General features: G+C 41.0%; 1 protein-coding gene across 1 annotated transcript in view; it reads left to right on the top strand.

Moving 5' to 3' along the window:
• Positions 1 to 23,388, top strand: part of ADAMTS5 (ADAM metallopeptidase with thrombospondin type 1 motif 5) — a 52,509-nt gene that overhangs the window by 23,527 nt on the left and 5,594 nt on the right. The window contains exons 3-7 of the mRNA XM_069549541.1: positions 4,938 to 5,105; positions 14,827 to 15,110; positions 17,065 to 17,248; positions 17,819 to 17,994; positions 20,166 to 20,341. Coding sequence (XP_069405642.1) covers positions 4,938 to 5,105; positions 14,827 to 15,110; positions 17,065 to 17,248; positions 17,819 to 17,994; positions 20,166 to 20,341 — 988 coding nt within the window. The remainder of the gene's footprint in view (positions 1 to 4,937; positions 5,106 to 14,826; positions 15,111 to 17,064; positions 17,249 to 17,818; positions 17,995 to 20,165; positions 20,342 to 23,388) is intronic.

Here is a 23,388-nt window from a genome sequence, read left to right on the forward strand (position 1 = left end):
GTCCCTTATTTTGGATTTTCTGACACCAAATTCATGCGTGAATTTAAGGAGGCAAGATGCTATTTAAAATCTATATTGTGAATATCCAAGATGAAATTGATTTAATGAAATTCTGCCTATGTACCAATTTTAAAAAATGATTGTTGTCCAAAAAAATTACCAGGTGACTAATAGTTTGCTGTTTCTGAACTAACACTTATACCTCAGACTCTTACCCTACAGACTTTGCTTTGACATAATTTACCCGAAACTCATTTCCTCCACATAATTCAAATAAACTCTTCCCTGAGGTTACTTTGTATGATGGGCACTCATTAGCAGGACTGTCACGTTTATGACATGGTTTAATATCTGTTAAGAATAGATGGGTATTTTCTACAGAAGCCCTTATAATTACACCTGGATTTTTACTAATGATTTCAAACATCAAGATACAGTTGTAAGGGCTGCATCACTTGGGAAAATAATGAATTGGACCCCCACATCACTGTAAATTTCACTCTGACTTCTGTAATACTTTTTTAAGAAATTTAGTGTATGAATGCCATTAACAAACTCACCCACTGCCTAACAGTGTTTGGTCTGTAACTGTGTTGGGATTTTACGTGAGAAGTGGCTCCCAATTACATCACTCAAGAATTAAAGATTCACAAAGAAAGATAGCATTGTAAATAGGGTGCTTAACTTAGTTAAGGCAAACAAACCGCTCTTCAATCTTTTGCACGTCTACTGATTACAAATGGTTCCATATACAAATGCTAACCCTGAAGCAAGACTTTGGAACCTCTCCTTTAAACCTGGATCTTGAATTGTGGTCCTTAATCCATATCAGCCTTGCCCCCTCACTAGGATTTTTCACATCCTGTTTTAGTAAAGGAGCTTGGTAGAACTTCCTCAAATCTCTTCCCTTACCTTTCAAAACTGCCTTGAATCTTGAATTCACTCTTTTCCCATACTTGGCCTAGAGAAAGAAGTATCTGTGTCTTTCTAAGGGAAAGAACTGCCTTTCTCTGTGACTTTCTGGATCCTATCTCCCGGACTCCTCCTCGATCTTGTGCTAAGTCACTTCAGTCGTGTCCAACTCTGTGAGACTCTATGGACTGTAGCCTGCCAGGCTCCTCCATCCATGGATTTTCCCAAGCAAGATTACTGGAGTGGGTTGCCGTTTCCTATTCCAGAGGACCTTCCTGATGCAGGGATTGAACTTCTATTTCCTGCATTGACAAGCAGGTTCTTTACCACCAGCTCCACCTGGAAGCCCACCCTTCAACTAACTCTGGTTTGCATTGCTCAAAAAACTCATCATAAAAAATCCTTTTGATGAAAACAGTACATTATTTTAGGAGATGTCAACATTTTCTCTGACACTGTTTTATCCTCTGGGGCACATGTGTTTAAATCTCAGCTTTACTAATCCTGCTCAAGGCTGCTTGTGGGAGAAGTGATTAATCTCTAATCCATGCCTGTCATTTTGCACATCTCATTGGATGATTTAGGAACAGATTCTCACTGGAAAAGGCCATCGGTGACATCATGATAAATTCTGGTCAAGCCCTTCATAACATCTACTTAAAATGTGTTGTTGTCAGTTGCGACAGAACATTTGAAATTTCCTAGGTTCCAGGCTTTTCTCTGTTAATAAGCATGTGGTTTCTAATGTGAGTGTCCCTTGAAAATAACTTATGCTTTTATTTGTATCTTGGCACTCTAGGGCTCAAAGACACAGGGTGATTTTAGGCTGACGTTAGGTGTCCTAGCTTAATGATGAGGGGAATCACATTTGAGAATGCCATTTCTTTGGCTGTCCGCAGACTTTAGTATGCCTGTCACGTCTCTCCTGAAGACTGTCCAGACATCCCGCACATTGTTCTTCCATTTGAATCCCTCTCCAGCTTCTGAAGGGAAGTCACATGGGTCTCTCTCACTGTGCTCTGGATCCAGCTCCTGTGGCACTGGCTGCCTGTTTCTCTGGATGCTGAAACGGTCTTCACATCGCCCGTGATTCTCCTTGTCCTGGGGAGAGCATTCCTCTCCCAGCCAGCTGACAGGCTTTCTTCACGGAGAACAGAACATTCATCCTCGCTCCAAGGAATCTGTCTCTCTCAGTTGACCCGTGAGCAGTCCCTTTCTGACTGACTCTGGGAGATCTTATAAAATTCACTTCTCCATTCAGCTCTTGCCAAAGTGGACCTCCGATTTGTTCATGTCCAGAGTAGCTGTCTTTTCTAATGACCGTATACCTGTGTCTTCAGCAACAAGTTATCACATGGATAAATTAGCAATTCAGAGGCCAAAGAGTCTGGCAAAAGATTCATTTAAAAAGACCAGAGCTTCTTAAAATAAATTGCTTTGCTTTCATAATTGATATTTAGCACATAGGCATCACCATTATGTATAAAAGAAAAAAATAGAGGTAGTTTCCTCGGCCCCTCAAAGTGAATTAGGTGTCTACCATGTGGCTTGTATTTAAATGAAATATCTAAAGTATAGCATCCAGATGAAGTGAGTATCTCTTGAGGCAATAATACACATGCATATGAATAGTATTTGGAGGAAAAGACAATTATTCCATTGAAAGTGCTAGTCACTTAGTCGTGTCTAACTCTTTGTGACCTAATGGACTGTAGTCCACCAGGCTCGTCTGTTCATGGAACTTCCAAGCAAAAATACAGGAGTGAGGTAGCCATTCCCTTCTCCGAGGGATCTTCCCAACCCAGGGATCCAATCCGGGTCTCCTGCACTGCAGGCAAATTCTTTACTGTCTAAGCCACCATTTCTCCATTAAATAAATATAAATGTCTTATGAAATAGAGTGAAAAATCACACTTTTTGAAGTATAAAACCTAGATTCATAATACAGAGGTTCCCTTGGGCCACTTTCTCTACTATGCCGGGGGGAAAAACTCAAGTGTGAAACCTCCACACTAATCCCACAGTGTTCACTGATAAACTTTTCTACATTCTCAACAAGTATTTGATGTACTAAGTGACTTTTAGCAGTTTTGAATAGGATGTGAATGAAAGGTACTATTTTTCTGGAGTGCGGTGAAACTCAACATACCACCCAAAACTTGGACGAGCTCCTGCCAGTCTTCTTTTGCATATTATTTGGAAGATATTTTATGAACTACGCTGTGAGTTTATGCTGCTGACCAAATAGAACGTGAGTGGTGGTAAGAGGGTTTCCCGCAGAGAACTAACTAGCTGAGTAAATGCTATTGAAGTAAATAACTGTATAAATAGCATCAAAATGCAAAGCTTAGAAGGTCACTGAGCCCTGGCCACTTAATTTCAACCACAACAGCAACCAGCTGCTCAGTGGACAATTTTATTATGAGGTGTTAGTGATTTAACAAGTTGGCCCCAAGTAGTTGGAATTTGGCGTGAAAAATTTCATCTCTGTTGGGTTTTACTGCTGCACACTGGACTTTTTCTTGGCAGAATGGCCAAAGTTCCTGCCTTTGGTATTCAGGAACCCAAGGAGAATGCAGTAATCACTTTTCTATGGTATTTTCCACTTTTTTTCTTTTCTTTTCTTTTTTTTTTTTTGGTGGTTTGTGTAGGGTTTTAAAAAGCTTTGCAAAAAACACTACTAGAATGTCTTGTTTACTATTTAGAATCTCTGCAATCTGAATTTTACCACTGAAGTATATGCACCACCATGTAAACTAGATAGCTAGTGGGAAGTTGTTGTATAACTACAGGGAGCTCAGGCTGGTGCTCTGTGATGACCTAGAGGAGTGAGATAGGAGGGTGGGAGGGAGGCTCAAGAGGGAGTGGATATATGTGTACTTATAGCTGATTCACATTGCTGTATGGCAGAAACCAACAGATCATTGTAAAGCAATTATCCCCCAATTAAAAAAAAAAACTAAAAAAACCCACAGTATTTTAAATGTATTGTAGAATGTATTATACGTTTAGACTATGTGAAAAATTAATCCTATGTAATAAAAAAATTTAGGCACATTGTAAGAATGGGCTTATGTACTCTGTGGAATAATACCTAGGATGGTAGAACGGGAGCACCAGTATGGGGTCACAGAGAGTGTGTTTGGTAAACTTAAGCACAAACACCACCTGAGTGGTTTTAGACAATCACTTCCCTTCTTAGCATTTGTTTTTCTCTCCAAGGGCTAACACTTGGTGAGAGTCATATTGGTGCTTTAGACATTTCTGAAATGCAAATGGGTATATCCTCAAGATATACCATTTACTTGCAGAACTAGTGAACATTCACAACTCACTGAATAACTAAAAGAAATGAAAGAGTGAAGCAAGCTAACATTTGCATGAAACCAGGAAGTTACTAAGTTCACTTCTTTCTTTTCTCTTCTAGTCATCTCTTATTTGGCTACCTATTTATGTGGCTAAGAAAATGGAAGTCCCTGACCTTCAAATACCATGTATTAAGTGTTTGTAACTTGCAGAACATTGAGTTAAATATAGATTTTCCAGCAGTGGCTGGTGGAGAGTGGTGGCAGGGGGGGGAAGGGGGGTAGGGGATGGGGGGGTAGGGAATGCTCTCTCATCTCATGGGGCTTATAGTTGAGCACAGAAGATGGAAAATTAACAAGCATTCAAAATAATATGTTGTGAGGACTATGACATAATCCCACAGTTGCCTTGCAAATTCTAGATTCTAAATAAGGTCTGTTTCTACATATTCTTGAGCATGTGTGATCCAGATGGATTATGGGAACATCTCGTCTTGTGTAATTTTTCAGTTTTCCCCAGAATATTCACCAAAAGTGACCGCTCTGATGACATGCAGCTTTAGTTTCCCTAGGGGGAGTCCAGTCTCTGTGTGAAAAAGCAGTTAAAATGAACTCATGTACAATTGGGAAGAGAAGAGTCAAGTGCTAGTTTAATTGCCACAGAAAAGTAGATGTGCAAATATCACTCATTATTTGCATTTCATCTATCCTGTCTTTTAGGACATCTGCTTGGCCTCTCCCATGACGATTCCAAATTCTGTGAAGAAAATTTCGGCTCCACAGAAGATAAGCGCTTAATGTCTTCCATCCTAACCAGCATTGACGCATCCAAGCCCTGGTCCAAATGCACCTCAGCCACCATCACAGAATTTCTGGATGATGGCCACGGTAGGTACAGTTCCACAGGCTCAGAAACAACACCTCATTGTATCCTCCTGGTGTTCACCTTGCCCTCCAAGACAATGGTTGCCGAGACAGTGTCAGGAAAAGGAACAAGGGGGTCTGTCTACTGGTATGGAATGCCAACATCCTTGGTGGCATTATAGCCATGGTAATTTTTGCTTTTGAATTGCCAAGTTCAAAGAGAAGCAATGTGGGAGACCACACAGAAGGCCTCGCTAGTGCCCTGAAAGCCTGGCTTTTATTCCCTCTTTCACCACACCAGCCTCCTGTGAGAATGTTGGCATATATCTCATTTCCCTGTTATTAATAGGACTCTCAGAATTATTTGTTACATGCTTATTATAAAGGTATGGTTAGAATGTAAGTGACAGTTCTGTCAGATTCTCTTTCTGGCAGCATAAAACCAAGAAAGGAAGCTCTATAGATTCACTACAAGACTTGGCTTCACCCTGGCAGCCCGTTTTCCTGAAAGTGGAGTAAAAGCTTCAGAAACAGAAATAGAAAATCAATCTGAACTGTGAGAAAACAGTTTAAGAACTTCAAAAGAAAATGTTTGGCTTTATCCTCTAAATGGAGTTCAAGAGCACAGCATACTTTATTAAGGTCTATTAAATCTAGGATTAGTGCTGTAAATTCTATCAAAATACCAAGGAAGTCACAGTTTTTAGAAGTAATAAATTCTGGCCCTGAAGTAATCTTTGAAACAAGCTATTGCTAATTTCCTAGCATCCCTGTTACCTTAAAATACTGGAAACAGGCGAATAGATGAGATAAATTTGAAGGAGATTTTCAGAGACCACAGAGTTCAAGTTTCTTATATTACATGTGTGCGTGCTCAGTCACTTCAGTCTGTTCCTATGGACATTTTTGCGACCCTTTGGACTGTAACCCACCAGGCTTCTCTGTCCATGGGGTTCTCCAGGCAAGAATATTGGAGTAGGTTGCTATTTCCTTCTCCAGGGGATCTTCACAACCCAGGGTCTGAACCCACCTCTCCTGCATCTCCTGAGTTGCAGGCAGATTCTTTACCCTCTGTGCCACCTGAATGGACACATTCCCATTCCTTTTTCTTTCTAAAACTGATGGTTGAAGTACATGGGACAGAAGTTCTTTTTTTTTTTTTTTTTTTTAAGAAGTTCTTGATCATGATAATTGTTCACAAATTTATCTCAGGATATGATTCAAAGCTGGATAAAGAGAATCTGGAGTAACTGTTTCCCCCTAGTTCCACAGCAATTATAACTTGATATTTTTGTAATTTCTTAGTGAGTTTGCCATCTTGAGCTTTGGCTACATAATTACAAGACAATTAGTAAATTCAGTTCTTTTCAGACAAAAGGAAATTCTACTATATAGCCTTTTGTTGTCTTGTCGCCAAAATGTTCACAAACTCATTTTTGCTATGTTAATAGTGAATTGATAATGCTTTAGCTCCTTTCGACTATTTAAATTTCCTGTTCCTGAAAACAGTACCTACCCAGCTTGCTTTAAAATATCTCTTAACACAAAATAAATGTTCTTTGTTAGTTGAAAAGATGGCCTAATATCTCAAAGATTTAGAAACAATTTCAAGAATCGATGTGTTAGGTTTATCCTAGACTAATAATAAAGTGGTAATTTTCTGTTTAGTTAGCTCAGTTTAAAATGCTAAGTAAAAGCAGAGAGTCCTGAGATGAATGCTTACCTAATTATCTGCCTACCTACATTGATCAAGTCCATATCTAATAACATTTCTTCTTAGGTGGAATCTTAGTTTCTACTCTTATTGTTACTTTTACTGTTTTTTTTTTTCCAGCTTGTGTGAATATGGAATAACATTAAAATTTTATTTTAGAATCCCACATTACACATTCCAAAAGGTTGAGCTAAACTTTGAATCACTAAATGAACAGATTTAGTTGCTAAGGCAGCAAATACTTATGGCTAAAATGGGACCAACTTTTTTTTTTTTTCCTGTATAAGTATTAGGTCAGCTAATTACAATGCTGTGCAAAATCTTGTTCTTTATTGCCATATTTCTGGAATGATTCATTTATTTCATGTTTGTGGAATTCATGATTTTACTTTCCATGCAGTAAAGATGCTTCCAGTATTGTTTTCACTTTCTAAATCTCATTTCTGTATTTAAAAGAGTCTACACTCAGATTTTTAAAATTTTTACAACACATTTTATACGTCTTTCTGCATCTGCTCCAAAGGATATTCTGGTAGATAACCACCACACTGTACTTTTACTAGAATTAGATCTCATTCATTTGCACCGAGAAAATCTTATCTAACTTTCCTATCTATATGTTAAGTAAATAAATAAATTTCATTGCCAATATTTGTTGGAGAGGAAATTCTCGTAATATAGTCATTCATTCATTCATTTCATCAAAACCTAGACTCTTTCACCTTTGAATGTTGAGTAAGCAGTTTTGTGTTTTAGCTAACCCTTCAACCCCCTCTGCCCACCAAAAGAAAACTGATTTTATGATGAGGGTCTAAGAAAGACACTGTAGCTGTGACACAGCGGCCAGATCAATTATATTCATTTCAAACCTAACCTATGCATGCTCAGTCATGTCCGACTCTTTGCAACCCCGTGGACTGTAGCCCACCAGATTCCTCTGTCCATGGGATTATCCCAGCGACAATACTGAAATGGATAGCAATTCCCTTCTCCAGGGGATCTTCCCGATCCAGGGGTCAAACCCGAGTCTCCTGTGTCACATGCGGATTCTTTACCGCTGAGCCACCAGGGAAGCATTCATTGAAAAACAGATACAGAATCGAAGCTACAGTACTCTATGTAGCACTGTCATTTAAGCGTCACTTTAAACCTTAATAACTTTTAGAGTGCAACCAAAAACTGACTTAGGTCAGTTCAACTGAGAGTGTGGTGACAAGAATTAGTCAGCGGGATTTTGAGATGGTGGCCGTTCTGACATTTCAACTTCAGAGCTTAGGAGAGAATCAAGGGGACTGTCAAAGCCCAAGGCAGTGGAAAGATAAACAAAAGCAAACAAACACACATCTTTGATAGAAGACTAAGCTGATGTCATGAAACCATATCATCAAACCTTCCTTTTCCATCTACTATTTGCATGCAGAGCCCATTCGTTCACATGCAGTAGGAATGAAATGTTTCTGTTTTTCTGTTCTGATTTTCTAGGCCACTAACAATTTAGGGCTTCCCTCATAGCTCAGTCGGTAAAGAATCTGCCTGAAATGCAGGAGACCCGGGTTCGATTCCTGGGTTGGGAAGATCCCCTGGAGGAGGAAATGGCAACCCACTCCAGTATTCTTGCCTGTAGAATTCCATGGACAGAGGAGCCTTGTGGGCTACAGTCCATGGGGTCACAAAGAGTCAAACACAACTAAGCGACTTAGCACACACACATGCAGAGTACCTAGAAAATCCATTTATATAATTGCTTACCTGTCTCCTTCCCACCTCCAGCAATGCTGGAGAAATGAGTTCTTAGGGAACAATTTAATTTGTATCATTTGTTTTTAAAATTATTAGCCATAAGTAGCTAGACATGTGTAGCACTCTACCACTGCCAAATTTAAATTTATTAATATTGAGTGCTTTCTGATGTAGTTCCAACAAGAAATGCACAGCAATTAGGTTATGACTGACAATTCAGTTTGCACACTCTAAAATAACTGGGCCTGCAAATTTCTGATTCAGAAAGGAAGAAGTCATGTCTTATTGGGGGACCCACAACCCCAGCCTGGCCAAGATACTTGTAACTTTCTGCAGTGTTTATACAACCTAGCTCTAGGCAAATTGGCTTAGGAGTATGATCCTCAAAAATAAAGGTAAGCACTGGCAGAGAAATTGCTTAGCAAAAGCAAGTTATTAAATTTCCTTTCTCAAATGCTTAATAATCTTGAAGCCAAAAATAATAGCCGTGTCCTCTGGATCACTGAGTCCCCAGTGCCAGGTGATGAGAAAGGGCCACTGCCAAAGCAGATACAACTCAAGCACACCCAAGACACAGGCTGCTAAGGAAAAGCTATAGACATCTTTGAAAAATTCATATTTAAAGAACTAATTTGCAGCCTCTTACTGAACACACAACTTTGGAGAAAAAGTGGTATTAAAAAGCCATTCTCTTAACCCTTTGTAAGTATAGACAATAGAGGTCGTAATACGATCTTAACATTTGGTTTTTAAGGTCATATGAAATTCAAAGCCCTCTATGGTAGCCTCTTGATTTTTCAAAGTAAATATGTTCTTTAACAGAGTCTGCAAGTAAGACATGAATTTTAAGTCCACAGTGACCTGTTTATAAAGCTAATTTTCATCCTCAAATACAGAGAATTTTTAATCAAAATTTCCCTGGCATAACATCTGCTAAACAGTGTACTAATGCTTCTCACAGTTTCACAAACAGATCTCATGAATTACTTTGAATTACTTTGGCACAGTAATGACTGTGCCTTTGTCATTGCCCAAGTTAGTTTAAGGGCTTCCCTAGTGATTTCCCTTTAGCTTAGAGGGTAAAGAATCTGCCTGTGATGCAGGAGACCTGGGTTCAATCCCTGAGTCGGGAAGGTCTGCTAGAGAAGGGAATGCAATCCACTCCAATATTCTTGCCTGGAGAATCCCATGGACAGAGGAGCCTAGACGGTTATAGGCTGAGCAACTGACTACTGAGTCACTGACTCAGTGGTAAAGAATCCTCCTGCCAATGCAAGAGATGTAGGTTTGATTCCTGGGTCAGGAAGATTCCCTGGAGAAGGAAATGGCAACCCACTCCAATACTCTTGCCTGGGAAATCCTATAGACAGAGGAGCCTGGCAGGCTACAGTTCACAGGGTCACGAAAGGGTCAGACATGACTTAGGGACTAAACAACAAGCAACAAGTTAGTTTATCCATCACTGAACCCATGATGCATCAGTGTCTCTTTTAATGTTAGACATTCAAATAAAGACCTCGAAGAAGAGTTGCAAGACCAGGGAAATGATGATAAAGAAATGAGTGTTATGAGGGTTCTTTGAATGAGTTTCATTAAGAATATTAATTTATTTCTCCTAGGCAAAGAATATTTGGGCCACTGTGTGTGTGTGTGTGTGTGTGTGTGTGTGTGTGTGCATGCTCTACTTGGTTTGCAGGATCTTGGTTCACTGACCAGGGCTCCAATCCAGGCCCCTGCCAGTGGAAGCATGAAATCCTAACCACTGGGCCACCAGGGAATTCTCTGTTTGGGTCAATTCTTAATTTCATTGTGTGTATTGAAAAGGAAGAGAAGACAGAAATAACTACAGTGCTAGAAATGGGGGAGGGTGGGGAGAAAAAGAACAACCAACCTTCATCTGATAATTTTCATTAATCATTAATATGAAAGATAGTGACACCAGTCAGATATTAAAAAGAAAGATTTTTCTGCTCCATTTCCTGGAGACCTGGCATACCTTCCATCACCCAAAAGTGTACTTTATGGCCATGGGATATGACCACATTATTCCCTTTATTTGTTCATTGCAAATCACTAAGTCTTATTTTTTAAACTTTTCACCTTACTTAGAGCATTTAATTTAACATGGATAGCGAAAACAAATTTGCAATATGCACACATTTTCATTGTCTTTACACAGAATGTTAAGACAAAAGGAAAGAAGGAAGGAAAAGAGATGAGGAAAGAAAAGGGAAAAAGAACTTGGCAATTTTATGGAGCAAAATAGACAAAACGTTGGCAGCGAAGTCCAGATAGGATTTCAGGCTAAGATAAATCTTAAAATACGTAAAGATTTGGTTGAGAATAAAAGTAATAGAGATTAAGAAAAGTCAGCAATAGACTGAACACTTTTAGAGGTCAATATAAACGGTATTAAAGACTGGTCAATTTCCTTGCTAACACCTCCTCAAATTGTACACATTTTTTTTAGATGAAAGATGTATATCATGAGCTTCAGAATCAAACTGTATTTTGATTTTTTTATTCTTCTTCCCTGGCACCAGTCTGCCATTTGGTAGTGCTGTCTATACCTATTTTATCGCCAAACGACATGTCAACATATAGATGAAATTGATCGACTGTAGATTTCAGTGTTATCAGAAGCTAATGCTGCAACACATCCTGATGCTGAGAACATTAAAGTCATAAGTAAAAGGCATATCTGAATAAAGCTTTTTTTTTTAAGCAAGAACAGCTCATCTCCAAATGACCTCTAAGGGAAAACCACAGAGCTAAATATGTTTGGGTTTTTTTAATAGTCAAGCAAATCTGTTATGGCTCAGTGGGTAAAGAATCCACCTGCCATGCGGGAGACACAGGAGACACGGGTTCGATCCCTGGGTCAGCAAGATTCTCCTGGAGAAGGAATTGGCAACCCACTCCAGTATTCTTGCCTGAAAACTCCCGCAGACAGAGGAGCCTGGCCAGCTACAGTTCAAAGGGTGGCAAGCAGTCAGACACGACTGAGCAGGAGGCATACATGAGCTTAAACAAAGACGTACCACATCCTGAAGCCTCCTTTGTTGTAAGTCAATTTCCAATTGCCTTGTCCATTTCTTTTCACGAGTCATCTGCCAGGGAGGTTGAAAGTGTGTCAGTGATGTATCCCTGGGGAGGTGATGCGTTGTTTTGACTTGGGGAAAAGCACTGTCGACCCATGCCACAGGCACCCACGCATGTTAAATACTTCCCAGCTGATATTTTGTTACCCAGTGTTACAGTCTGTGATTTTCAGTGAAAAAAAAAAAAGATTCGTCAAACAGTACTTTTGAAGATCTGGAAAGCATTCTTGATGCCTCAGAAATCTGTTGACGGTCTTCTACCATCATCAATCCACTAAGCATTCTCTGCTTTACACAAGGCTCTTTTTTATGTAGCAAGGAAGATAATGCTTTTCCTTGAGTCCAAAGGGCCTCATCTCACTTTATCTTCTAAACAAAGCTTAGTGAGGTTTTACTACCATTCCTTCTATTGACTTGCTGTTGATGTTTTTCTTTTAACTTGATGTTTTCCTCCCAAAGTTCTGTTTGGCTGGATAGGAGGTTTTAATGCTTTTTCTGGCCTGCCTTAAAAAGCTTTACCTCTTCAAAAGTTCTGGCTTAGAAGTTAAATAGCAACTTTGCTCTTTATTCATTTTCATATAATGCCTCCATCACAGATTGACAAATTTCAAGGTATTCGCTTTGAAGAAACTTGAGTGTAGTTGTAAAAACATTTGCAGTGTACTTAAAATGTGCTGAATATTCCATTTCTCAGTGGAAAATAGGATTTAAACATGGTTTTCTTTTGTTGGATAAAAAGAATAACTCGAAATAAATCTGAAATGTTAAATATGTTGGGCATAGTACCAGTATGATTGTTTTATGTTTTTCTGATCACCCCTTAATAGCTCTGTGAGCTAATTTTGCCCCTCCAGTGTCACAGTGAGAAAATCAACATTTCATAGATCTTGAAAATAAATTAGGGACGGTGAACTAATTTGGCCAAGAACACTCAGCCGTTTAGTGTTTTGCCAGAATTAGACTTTAGACCAGGTGTTTCTACCATTAGGCCTGGTGTTACTGTTTAAAGGATTCGTACACATGTCTGCCCTTTAGCAATAAAATAAGCAGCCTGTCCACATGGTAAGCAGAGTCAGGTTTGTATATGATGAGAAGAGCAGGGTCTGAGCACAAAGCCCTAATAGCTATGAAATCTTAGGTAACTGATCCTTAGGTCTTCAAGTTCCTCGGTTTCCTTATCTGCAAAATAAAGAAAATAATACTTGAGTTGACCAAAAATTCTGTTTCAGTTTTTCCATAACATCTATGGAAAAAAACGAATGAACTCCTTGGCCAACACAACAGAATCTGCTACGTAGAATTCTCGTAAAGATTGAATAAACTGATACATTTAAAGAACTGAAAAGAGTGTCCAGCTAAGTCACTTCATTCGTGTCTGACTCTTTGTGACCCTGTGGACTGTAGCCCACCAGGCTCCTCTGTCCATGGAATTCTACAGGCAAGAATACTGGAGTGGGTTGCCATTCCCATCTGCAGGGGATCTTCCCAACCCAGGGACCAAACCTGGGTCTTCTGCATTGCAGGTGAATTCTTTAACCTTTTGAACCACCAGGGAAATCCAAAACGAGTGTCAGTGTATAACAAATATTCATCATTTTTAGTGTGTAAATAATCAGTGTGTCAGAGAAGGCCATGGCACCCCACTCCAGTACTCTTGCCTGGAAAAACCCATGGGTGGAGGAGCCTGGTAAGCTGCAGTCCATGGAGTTGCAAAGAGTCGGACGACTGAAGTGACTTAGCACGGCACTCTTTTCAGTTCTTTAAATGTATCAGTTTATTCAGTCTTTAGGAGAATTCTACATAGCAGATTCTGTTGTGTTCGCCAAGAAGTTCATTCGTTGCAATTTGTTGCAAGTTCGTTCAGTAGCAGTCAGTGCATAAATCCTAAAATCAAGTAAATAGAAAAATTCTGAAACTGATAGACAATATGTAAGCTCCTATACAAACTGAGGAAATTAACGGAGTTAACTCACTCAGAAGGAACTTCTTAGGGAAGCTTTCTGGGGAAGGCGAGGTGTATTTTAGCTTCTGAGTTTGCACCGTCTGTGTGTCAGCTTCTGCTGAGTCCCCACTCCCTGTCTGATCCCCCCATCACTGTGTACTCCAAAGACCCAACAAATACCAACTGCACTCAACAACCAACACAAAGAGGAGAAAAGGAGGTGAAGAGCGACAAAATGGGCTCAGTCCCAAGTTATCAGAGATATTTTCCTTTCTCTTCGCACTGCTCCAATGCGTGGTGCCTGAAAGCTCCTCATTAAAATTATTTCAGTCTAAGAGAAAGACTTGACTTATTTTGCTTCCTTCAGTTTATCAGGAGCCCTTGAGGGGTGGATCTGGGTCACTTTTCTGTATTTCCAAATATCTGGTATGTTTGGTAGAACATGGTACATGCTAAGCAGACGCTTACTGAGTGCAGCAATGACCAGTGTTCTTTATTTATGGAATTAATGGAAAGGTAACATGGATGGGGGATGAGTGCATGAAAAAGAGGTAAGAACTTGGGTTGGTAGTGGACAAAGGGGCATAGAAAGGGCGCAAGGACAAACTCTGTTTCTCAAAGTTGTGAACATAGCTTTATTGTTATTGTGGTTTTTGCTGTTGTAACACCTAGGTGGCACTAGTGGTAAAGAACCCACCTGCCAGTGCAGGAGACAGAAGAGACACGGCTGGATCCCTGGGTCGGGAAGCTCCCCTGGAGGAGGGCATGGCAACCCACTCCTGTGTTCTTGCCTGGAGAATCCCATGGACAGAGGAGCCTGGTGGGCTACAGTCCATGGGGTCGCAAAGAGTGAGACATGATTGAAGTGACTTAGCACACAGCACACACATTGTTATTATACCCACTTTCTGATTTCTGCTAGGTCCATCCCAGTTTCTTTTAGTCCCTTAGCATGATGGTTATTTTCAAAACTAATTATTGCAAAATTTCATTTAATCAAATAAAACTCACTGCCATCATTATGATACCATCATTATGGATACCTGAGGGCACATCATCCATCAGAAATCCTGGTGGGTGTTGGCGAGTTCATGGAGGTGCTCAGCCTTGTCCAGAGAGTCCCCTCGCCAGGGATCTGTGGATGCAATGTGTCTCCACACCAGCCGGAGTCTTGCTTCTTTAGATCCATCATTTTCAAAGTTGGAAACAGAAATGCAGAACAGTGGCCAATCTTGGTTGTTCTTGTAGGTAACTGTTTGCTGGACCTACCACGCAAACAGATTCCAGGGCCTGAGGAGCTCCCGGGCCAGACCTACGATGCCAGCCAGCAGTGCAACCTGACCTTCGGACCAGAGTACTCGGTGTGTCCGGGCATGGACGTGTGTGCCCGCCTCTGGTGTGCCGTGGTGCGCCAGGGCCAAACGGTGTGTCTGACCAAGAAGCTGCCGGCCGTGGAAGGAACGCCATGTGGGAAAGGGAGGATCTGCCTGCAGGGCAAGTGTGTGGACAAAACCAAGAAAAAATATTACTCGGTAAGTGCTTTTCTTGTCATGCAAGCCCCGGAGCCTCAAGGGCTGAAGTACATTCCTGTGACATATGGAGGGGACTGTCCCCAAAAAGCTCTGTTTCCTAGTTAAAATATGTTTTCTTGAGGGATCTATTTACCACTTCCTCTTTTACCTGCAGGAGTCATCCTTAGCTGTCAATTACTGGAGAAAATGTCAGTCTCGGGTTATACCCAGTAATAAATAAGTAGAGAGCCCAGATTCTGTCTCATTGAGACCGCAAGTAGGGCCCCTAAGTCACCACTTGGGAGTTTGCTTTCAAATTGCTCTTCAAATTATTGGAACACATTTGTTTAAATTCAAGAAGGGAATCATAGGAGAGCTGACAGATGGTCCTCAGGCATACTTGGTCAGCTCCAAAATGGTCCTGTTACCCCTCATGGTGTGCCTGCTGCATACTTAGTCACTCAGTCCTGTCCGACTCTGTGCAAACCCATGGACTACAACCCGCTAAGCTCCTCTGTCCGTGGGATTCTCCAGGGAACCCACTGGAGTGGGTTGCCATTTCGTTCCTCAGGCGGTCTTCCCAACCCACGGATCAAACCTGGGCCTCCCACCTTGCAGACGGATTCTTTAACCATCTGAGGCAATAGCAAGTCATCTAACGTCAGGAACTAAAGTAGCCACACCTGCTCCAGGAAGGCACTGGACCTCCCTCTCTGTACACCCAGTCCAGCTTCAGGTCAGCTCCCACCACCTTCATTGTCAAGCAAAGCCCTGGTTCCTTCTCACTTGCAACCAGAGAAGGCAATGGCAACCCACTCCAGTACTCTTGCCTGAAGAATCCCAGGGACAGAGGAGCCTAGTGGGCTGCTGTCTATGGGGTCTCACAGAGTCAGACATGACTGAAGCAACTTAGCAGCAGCAGCAGCACTTGCAACATTTTCAGAGTCCCTGGAAGACCTTTGCTATGTGCTCATTGCTTGTTCCTTTCAAGGCTTACCACCCAAGCTACCAGTCTCAGATACCCTGACACAGACACCATGAACCATGCAACCAGAGGAGGTTCTTCAAGAATGTCCTTGACAAAAGAGTTACTAATATTTTTCTTTTGGCGTCTCGGCTTCCTGCTGCAGTGTTTCCAGAGGAATCAACCTGGGATGTCATAACAGGGCTCTTCATTCCCTGTGGTGTTGGTCCATGTGATTGGGTACTGTTAGTATCTGTCCTGTTTCCTTTCTACTGGGTGTTATGAAGCCAAGCTTGGGTCAGATATGTTTACATGTGACAGATGGGCTGTGTGATGTCTGCAAAGGGACTGCAGAACTTGAGCGCTCAAGAGGGAGGAACGATGGGAGAGTAATCAACCTGGGATCATGCAGCTTCTTTAGCATCACACAGTTCTTTAAAGATGCAGAGTCAGAGTGGACACGAAGTGAACCATGATTCGGTGGTGACTGACAGAAATACACAGAAGGTCCTTGCAGCGTGCTCAGTACTTCAGGTGAAGTACTCAAACCCTCTGGGCTTCTCAGGTGGCTCAGTGGTAAAGAATGCCCCTACCAGTGCAGGAGATGCAGAAGACACAGGTTTGATCCCTGAGTCAGGAAGATGCCCTGGAGGAGGAAATGGCAACCCACCCCAGTATTCTTGCCTGAATAATCCCATGGACAGAGGAGCCTGTGGTGGGCTACAGTCCATGGGGTCACAAAGAGTTGAACAAGAATGAGTGACCAAGCACACACCCATTCAGATCCTCTAGTGCTGGGGGGCAGGGGGCAGAAAAGGTGGATTGTTTAGAATTGGAATCACGTTGCAACTTTAGAGTGTTCAACATCTGTGACCATGTTAAACTCAGAGATGATCTTGTTTTACCTGCGATGAGATTTCCACCGAGTCATTGCATGCAAGTGATTTCTAAATGTACATTTTGAAAATTGTCCACCCTTCTGAGTAAAATATCTCCTGTTTTCTATTTTAGACATCAAGCCACGGCAACTGGGGGTCCTGGGGGTCCTGGGGCCAGTGTTCTCGCTCTTGTGGGGGCGGAGTGCAGTTTGCCTACCGCCACTGCAATAACCCGGCGCCCAGGAACCACGGCCGCTACTGCACGGGAAAGAGGGCTGTCTACCGCTCGTGCAGCGTCACGCCCTGCCCAGCTAACGGTACGCTGCTCCCAAGTGTCAGCAACGACCATATGTCAAGCATAGTTTGTATTCTGGGGCTTCTTTGGTGGCTCAGTGGTAAAGAGTCTGCCTGCCTATCCAGGAGACATGGGTTCAATTCCTGGGTCAGAAAGATCCCCTGGAGAAGGGAATGGCTCCAGTATTCTTGCCTGGGAAATCCTCTGGACAGAGGAGCCTGGTGGGCTACAGTTCATGGGGTTGCAAAAGAGCCAGGCAGGACTTGGTAACTAGACAACAACGATTTCATTCTAGCAGTCGTCAACAGGAGAGACTGAAGAAATATTCTGTTAATCTTCTTCTGCACTGTTCCACGAGTGTGTAAATCAGGTACAAATACATGAGTGGTTTTTAAATTATTATCATAAACAGTTGAGTATTCTAGGAGTAGGAAAAAATAATTGCTTGTGGATAAAAATCCTTCAACGCTGGTATGTCAAGAGACTGTAGAAAAAAAAGATTTAGCATCTTCTCCTTGAGAGTATTTACATGAATAAGAACGTATCTGAGTTTCAGAACAGAGTAATAATGTGCTTTTTTTTTAATTTTTAGATAAATCTTTTCGTCATGAGCAGTGTGAGGCCAAAAATGGATATCAGTCTGATGCAAAAGGAGTCAAAACATTTGTGGAATGGGTTCCCAAATATGCCGGTGTCTTGCCCGGAGACGTGTGCAAACTGACCTGCAGAGCTAAGGGCACTGGCTACTACGTGGTGTTTTCTCCAAAGGTAACTGCTCACAGACTGTCCAGAAACAGTGGGTGCCCTTGGCGGAAATTATTTGGTAGAATGGAGGCTGCACATACCAAATGTAAACAGTCATTATTTGAGGGGTGGCTAGATTTTGGAAGGTTTTATTTTCACCTCTGTAATTTCTGTGTTTTCAAACTTGCTACAATGAATCAAAAGGATTTTGTAAACAGGACAAGTAAATGTTTTAAAAGCTATTTTTTGAAAAAGTGTAACTCTGTCAAGAAGATGAGTTGTGACCTTAACTTCAAAATAGTATTCCTTAGGTACATTTATAATTTGTCGTGTCTGACTCTTTGCAACCCCATGGACTGTAGCCCATCAGGCTCCTCTGTCCATGGGATCCCCAAGAATACTAGAGTGTGTTGCCATGTCCTTCTCCAGAGGATCTTCCCTACCAAGGGTTCAAACTTGCATCTCCTACACTGGCAGGCAGATTCTCTACCACTGAGCCACCTGGGAAGCAAAGATAAATATAAAGGATACTTAAAGTTTGTATTCCCTACTAGATGGAATGACTGCTTCTCAAAAGAATACTTTTTTCATATTTTTAGCACAAATTATATTTGTAAAGGGGACTATAAAACAAGAAAGTTTTCTATTTTTCTATGTTTTATTGAAGAATTCCATTGGTGATTCACGAAGCAGGATGTCAACATCATTATCCCTGACCGAGACTTTAAAATGTCCTGCACTTTTAATATGAATCAATGTCCGTCTAGATATACACATCATAATTTATGTATGTGAAATTATCCTTTATTTTCCAAAGAAGAGCATTTTCTAAATTACTGAAGTTTCAGTTCTCACAATCAACATTATGCAATGGCTTCAGATACTGTTTATCTAATTTGTAAATAGATGTGATATTTAAAACCACCTCTGTAACAGATCTTCAGGTATTTATGACATATTATTGAAAAATAAGTTAATGTCCCAGTTATGTACATTTTAAAACATTTCATCTTTTATTGCAAAATATTACATTTTCTTTAAAAAATATTATATAAAAAATAAAAGCAAAAACCATCATCTGGAAATATAATCATCCAGAGAGTTGTTAACCTGTTGAGGAATATCCCACCCCAATTAACACACATCCACATATTCATATACTCACAGACATATATGACAAGAGTTTTGTTTATACACAAATACAAAATATGTACATTTATTTGTATAACTATGTATATTACTTACATGCACAAACCACTAAGAGATCATATATATATACTATTTTATAACTACCTTTTTCAATATATGCTAATTCTTTTTTTCAAAAATATGCTGTCTCTTCCAGTAAGTACTTTTCTCAGACTTCCCCAGACTCATTTTTTTACACAAATTTGTCTCTGTTTGGGGCTTCCCTGGTGGCTCAGTTGCGAACGCTGAGTGGGTTTGATCCCCAGAGGAGGGCATGGCAACCCACTCCAGTATTCTTGCCAGGACCGTCCCATGGACAGAGGAGCCTGCTGGGCCACGGACCATGGGTTTGCAAAGAGCTGGACACGACTGAAGCAACTGAGCATACGTGCTCTCATCTCTATTTCAGCATCTCACCATTTCACACAATAGGGAAGGCTTTCCAACATGACAAGGCTGTGCGTGTCCAGCGTAGATTTTCAGTTTTATGACAGTAATAACAAGTATGCAACCAAAAAGGATGCCCACATTCTTGAGCCTGCCCAAATCCTGCTCTCCCTCTCTCCACACAAGTGACACATACTGGGTGAAACAGTCCCACATACTGGGTGAAATATTCTATCAATAGAAAGACAAGACTACACCATGGGGACTTATCGCAGAACACAGAAATGAAGATGAGAACCTTGGGTCTCCTAACACATTCAGATTAAGCTCTAGAGAGAAAGAAGAAAGAAAGGGCATAACCCTGATTTATCCCAGTTCTTCTTCCTACCAATACGGCAAAGATTTTCTACTCAACACTCCTGGAAACTATGGCTTTTTTGCGAGGGGTGGGGCAGGGAGGGGGGGGCGTTGTTTATTTTTCTTTTTTTGGTTGTTTAGTTTCTGATATAAAATCTACTCCAATCAAACTTAAAAGTCCCAAATTAAAACTTGATTTTATCAAAGAAATCATGTACGCAGAGCCAGTATTTCCCACCGCTAAGGTGTTTCTCATTATTCAGGTGACCGATGGAACAGAATGCAGGCCATACAGCAATTCCGTGTGTGTCCGGGGGAAGTGTGTGCGGACAGGCTGTGATGGCATCATTGGCTCGAAGCTGCAGTATGACAAGTGTGGCGTCTGTGGAGGAGACAACTCCAGTTGCACAAAGGTGGTTGGAACCTTCAATAAAAAAAGGTAATGTGAGAGAACCACCCTTAACTGACCTGAACAAGACTTTCAGTTCAGTCACTCTGTCGTGTCTGACTCTTTGCAACCCCATGGACTACAACACACCAGGCCTCCCTGTCCATCACCAACTCCCAGAGTTTACTCAAACTCATGTCCATTGAGTCGGTGATGCCATCCAACCATCTCATCCTCTGTCGTTCCCTTCTCCTCCTGCCTTCGATCTTTCCCAGCATCAGGATCTTTTCAAATGAGTCAGTTCTTCGCATCACATGACTTTAGACTCTTACAAAATTGATAAAGGAGGACTCATTACATCCTAAGCTATCTGTGGGCATGTTACCCACCAGGGTTCTTGGCCTCCTCCAAGCAACAGAAATTGACTACAGGGCATACAAAAAATTCAGGAAAAGCTTTACTGGGGCCCATACAAGGGGAAGCAAAACAACAAGCAACATGTTCCCTTGTTTGCTCGCTCCCCTGAGGAGGGAGAGCTCATTCTTTATACGGGATGAGGGTAGAAAGGGGGACCTAGGTATTTTGCCCACCCTTCTGGTGGTATGACTCAGAGGGTAAAGAATCTGCTTGCAATTCGGGAGACCACAGGTTCTATCCCTGGGTTGGGAAGATGCCCTGGAGAAGAGGGAATGGTTACCCACTCCAGTGTTCTTGCCTGGAGAATTCCATGGACAGAGGAGGTTGGTGGGCTATAGTCCATAGAGTTGCAGAGAGTTGGACGCCACTGAGCAACTAACGCTTTCACTTTCTGGTGGTGTCGAGTGAAGGGGGGCAGGCACAGTACCCTGCTTTTTGCTCCATGCTCTTCAAAAGTGGCAGTTGGGTTTTTTGATCTCTTCGTATTTTGGGGGCCCAGAATTTGCCCCAGCTACACACAGTCAATCACACATGCAGTTAATTTTTAACCCCATACAGTTTCTGTGAGTTTTGTTGCTGGAGGAGAGGTATGTCCGGGTACAAGCATTGCAGCGCTGCAGCAAAGTGTCCCAGGTCCCAGGCCCATCTCAGAGGAGGTTTGGCCAGCCTCCCCTTATTAATGCTTTATGAATATGAGAAGGGAAGGCAAGGACGTGAAACGGATCCCGACTGGAAACTTGTGGCACCTCTCAAAGCAGATGGAATCACAATGGCCATGGCTCCAGGTTTTGTAGAGTGTGAAAAAGGCAAAGAAAAAATCTGTGACATTCCACTTGAGCCGTACCTTGCAGATCTGTTATTCCTGAAACACAATTTAGGAAGAGATGACTGGTTTCCATCTTAACTACTTTTTTTTTTTTAAACAAACAAATTCTCTTTGGCCTGTATTTTTCTTGAGAAAACATTTCTCAAACCAAAATGTAAGTGATCTGCAGTGGTGTAGAGGGCAAGCCTGTTTTTGAGTGCACTACCCTGGTTTCTATCTACTCTATGAAGCATAATATCTGTTTCCTGCTCCCTCTCATGGTCCTTGATTACACTCTTGCTTTAAAAAATGTAAGTTTAGAAAGTAACCAGTTTCTGGCATGAAATATTTTACTCTCAGCTAGGATGACTGAGTCAGCTAAAGAGTCTGCAGGAATGCAGAATTGTTTTTCCTCTTCACCAAGACTATCCTTACGCTATGTGGTATTGGTCAGATGGGGCTTCCCAGCTGCCACAGTGGTAAAGAATCCGCCTGCCAATGTAGGAGATGCCAGAGACACGGGTTTGATCCCTGGGTCAGAAAGATCCCCTGGAGCAGGAAATGGCAACACACTCCAATATTCTTGCCTGAAAAATTCCATGGACAGAGTAGGATTACCGTTCCATGGTAAGCTACAATCCATGAAGTCACAAAGAATCAGACATGACTGAGTGTGCACACACACTCACACACATACATTGATCAGGTACATCTGTATTCTTGATGTATGTGCTGTGCTGTCTGTAACTGGAGAGGAATATACAAGCCAAGTCAACAAGAAGCATTTCTTAATACAAATTGCATGCCATGGTAATGTAAAAAAACTAAAAGTAACCCTTGATGTGATAAAAAAATGTATGGCTTGAGAATTTATTCCATATTAAAATATTCATTCCTAATCTTGTTTGCTAGTGATATTATAATTATTCATCTAATGGTGTTGGACCATGTGGGTCAGAAAGCCTGCAAGTCCAATTATATTCTGCATTTCAGTATATTTCAAAGGTGCAGGCACCTTAGAAAAGATCCAGTCTAATGCTTGCTTTATAAATGATGGATTTGGAACTCTAAAGTTTAAGATTTACACAGTTTTACATGACTGAGGAATGCCAAAGTAGAGGCTATAGTTTAAATCATAAAAATAGGATGCACAGGCTATTTGTTTAAAAAAAAAAAAAAGGAAAGAGAGAGAAAGAGAAAGAGAAAAAAAAGAAGGAAGGGAAAAAATTCAGAACCGAAAGAGAAATAAAATTATTTTTTAATAGCTTATGTACTATATGCTATGTATTCTTCCTACATCAACTTATAAGACTCTTATAATGCTGCTGCTGCTGCTAAGTCGCTTCAGTCGTGTCCAACTCTGTGCAAGCCTAAGCTAGATTTAGCTTTTAGGTTTTTTATGTGTTTACAGCAAATAAATATGTATTTGCTGTCACACAGAAAGATAAAGGTATTCATGATAGCAACAAGCAGGATGCACCATAAATCCTTGCAAACTGATTTGACCAAGATTAGAATATGTGATGCAAATGATCTGTTTGAGTATCCTGAATAAGTTATCTTGACATAGTTCACTGATAAAAAGGAACACTGATCTTGGAGCTGGAATATTTGCAATCCAGCTCTGACTTAGTAATTCCCTAGTCACATGGTCTCAAGGAATCACTCACCTTCTTTCCTATTAACAGCCTTGAAAGTAAAATGGTTTTATTTTTTAATATAAATTAATTTATTTTAATTGGAGAATGGAAATAATAGTAATTATCTCGCAAATAAATGTTTCTGTGAGGATCAAATGAGATTATGCATATTAAAATATTTCACTAAGTTCAAAAATCTTCAGGAACATGATCCTAATTTTAATTCACTCCTCTCA

Source organism: Ovis canadensis, chromosome 1, assembly GCF_042477335.2.
Source record: "Ovis canadensis isolate MfBH-ARS-UI-01 breed Bighorn chromosome 1, ARS-UI_OviCan_v2, whole genome shotgun sequence".
NCBI classification, from domain to species: Eukaryota; Metazoa; Chordata; class Mammalia; order Artiodactyla; family Bovidae; genus Ovis; species Ovis canadensis.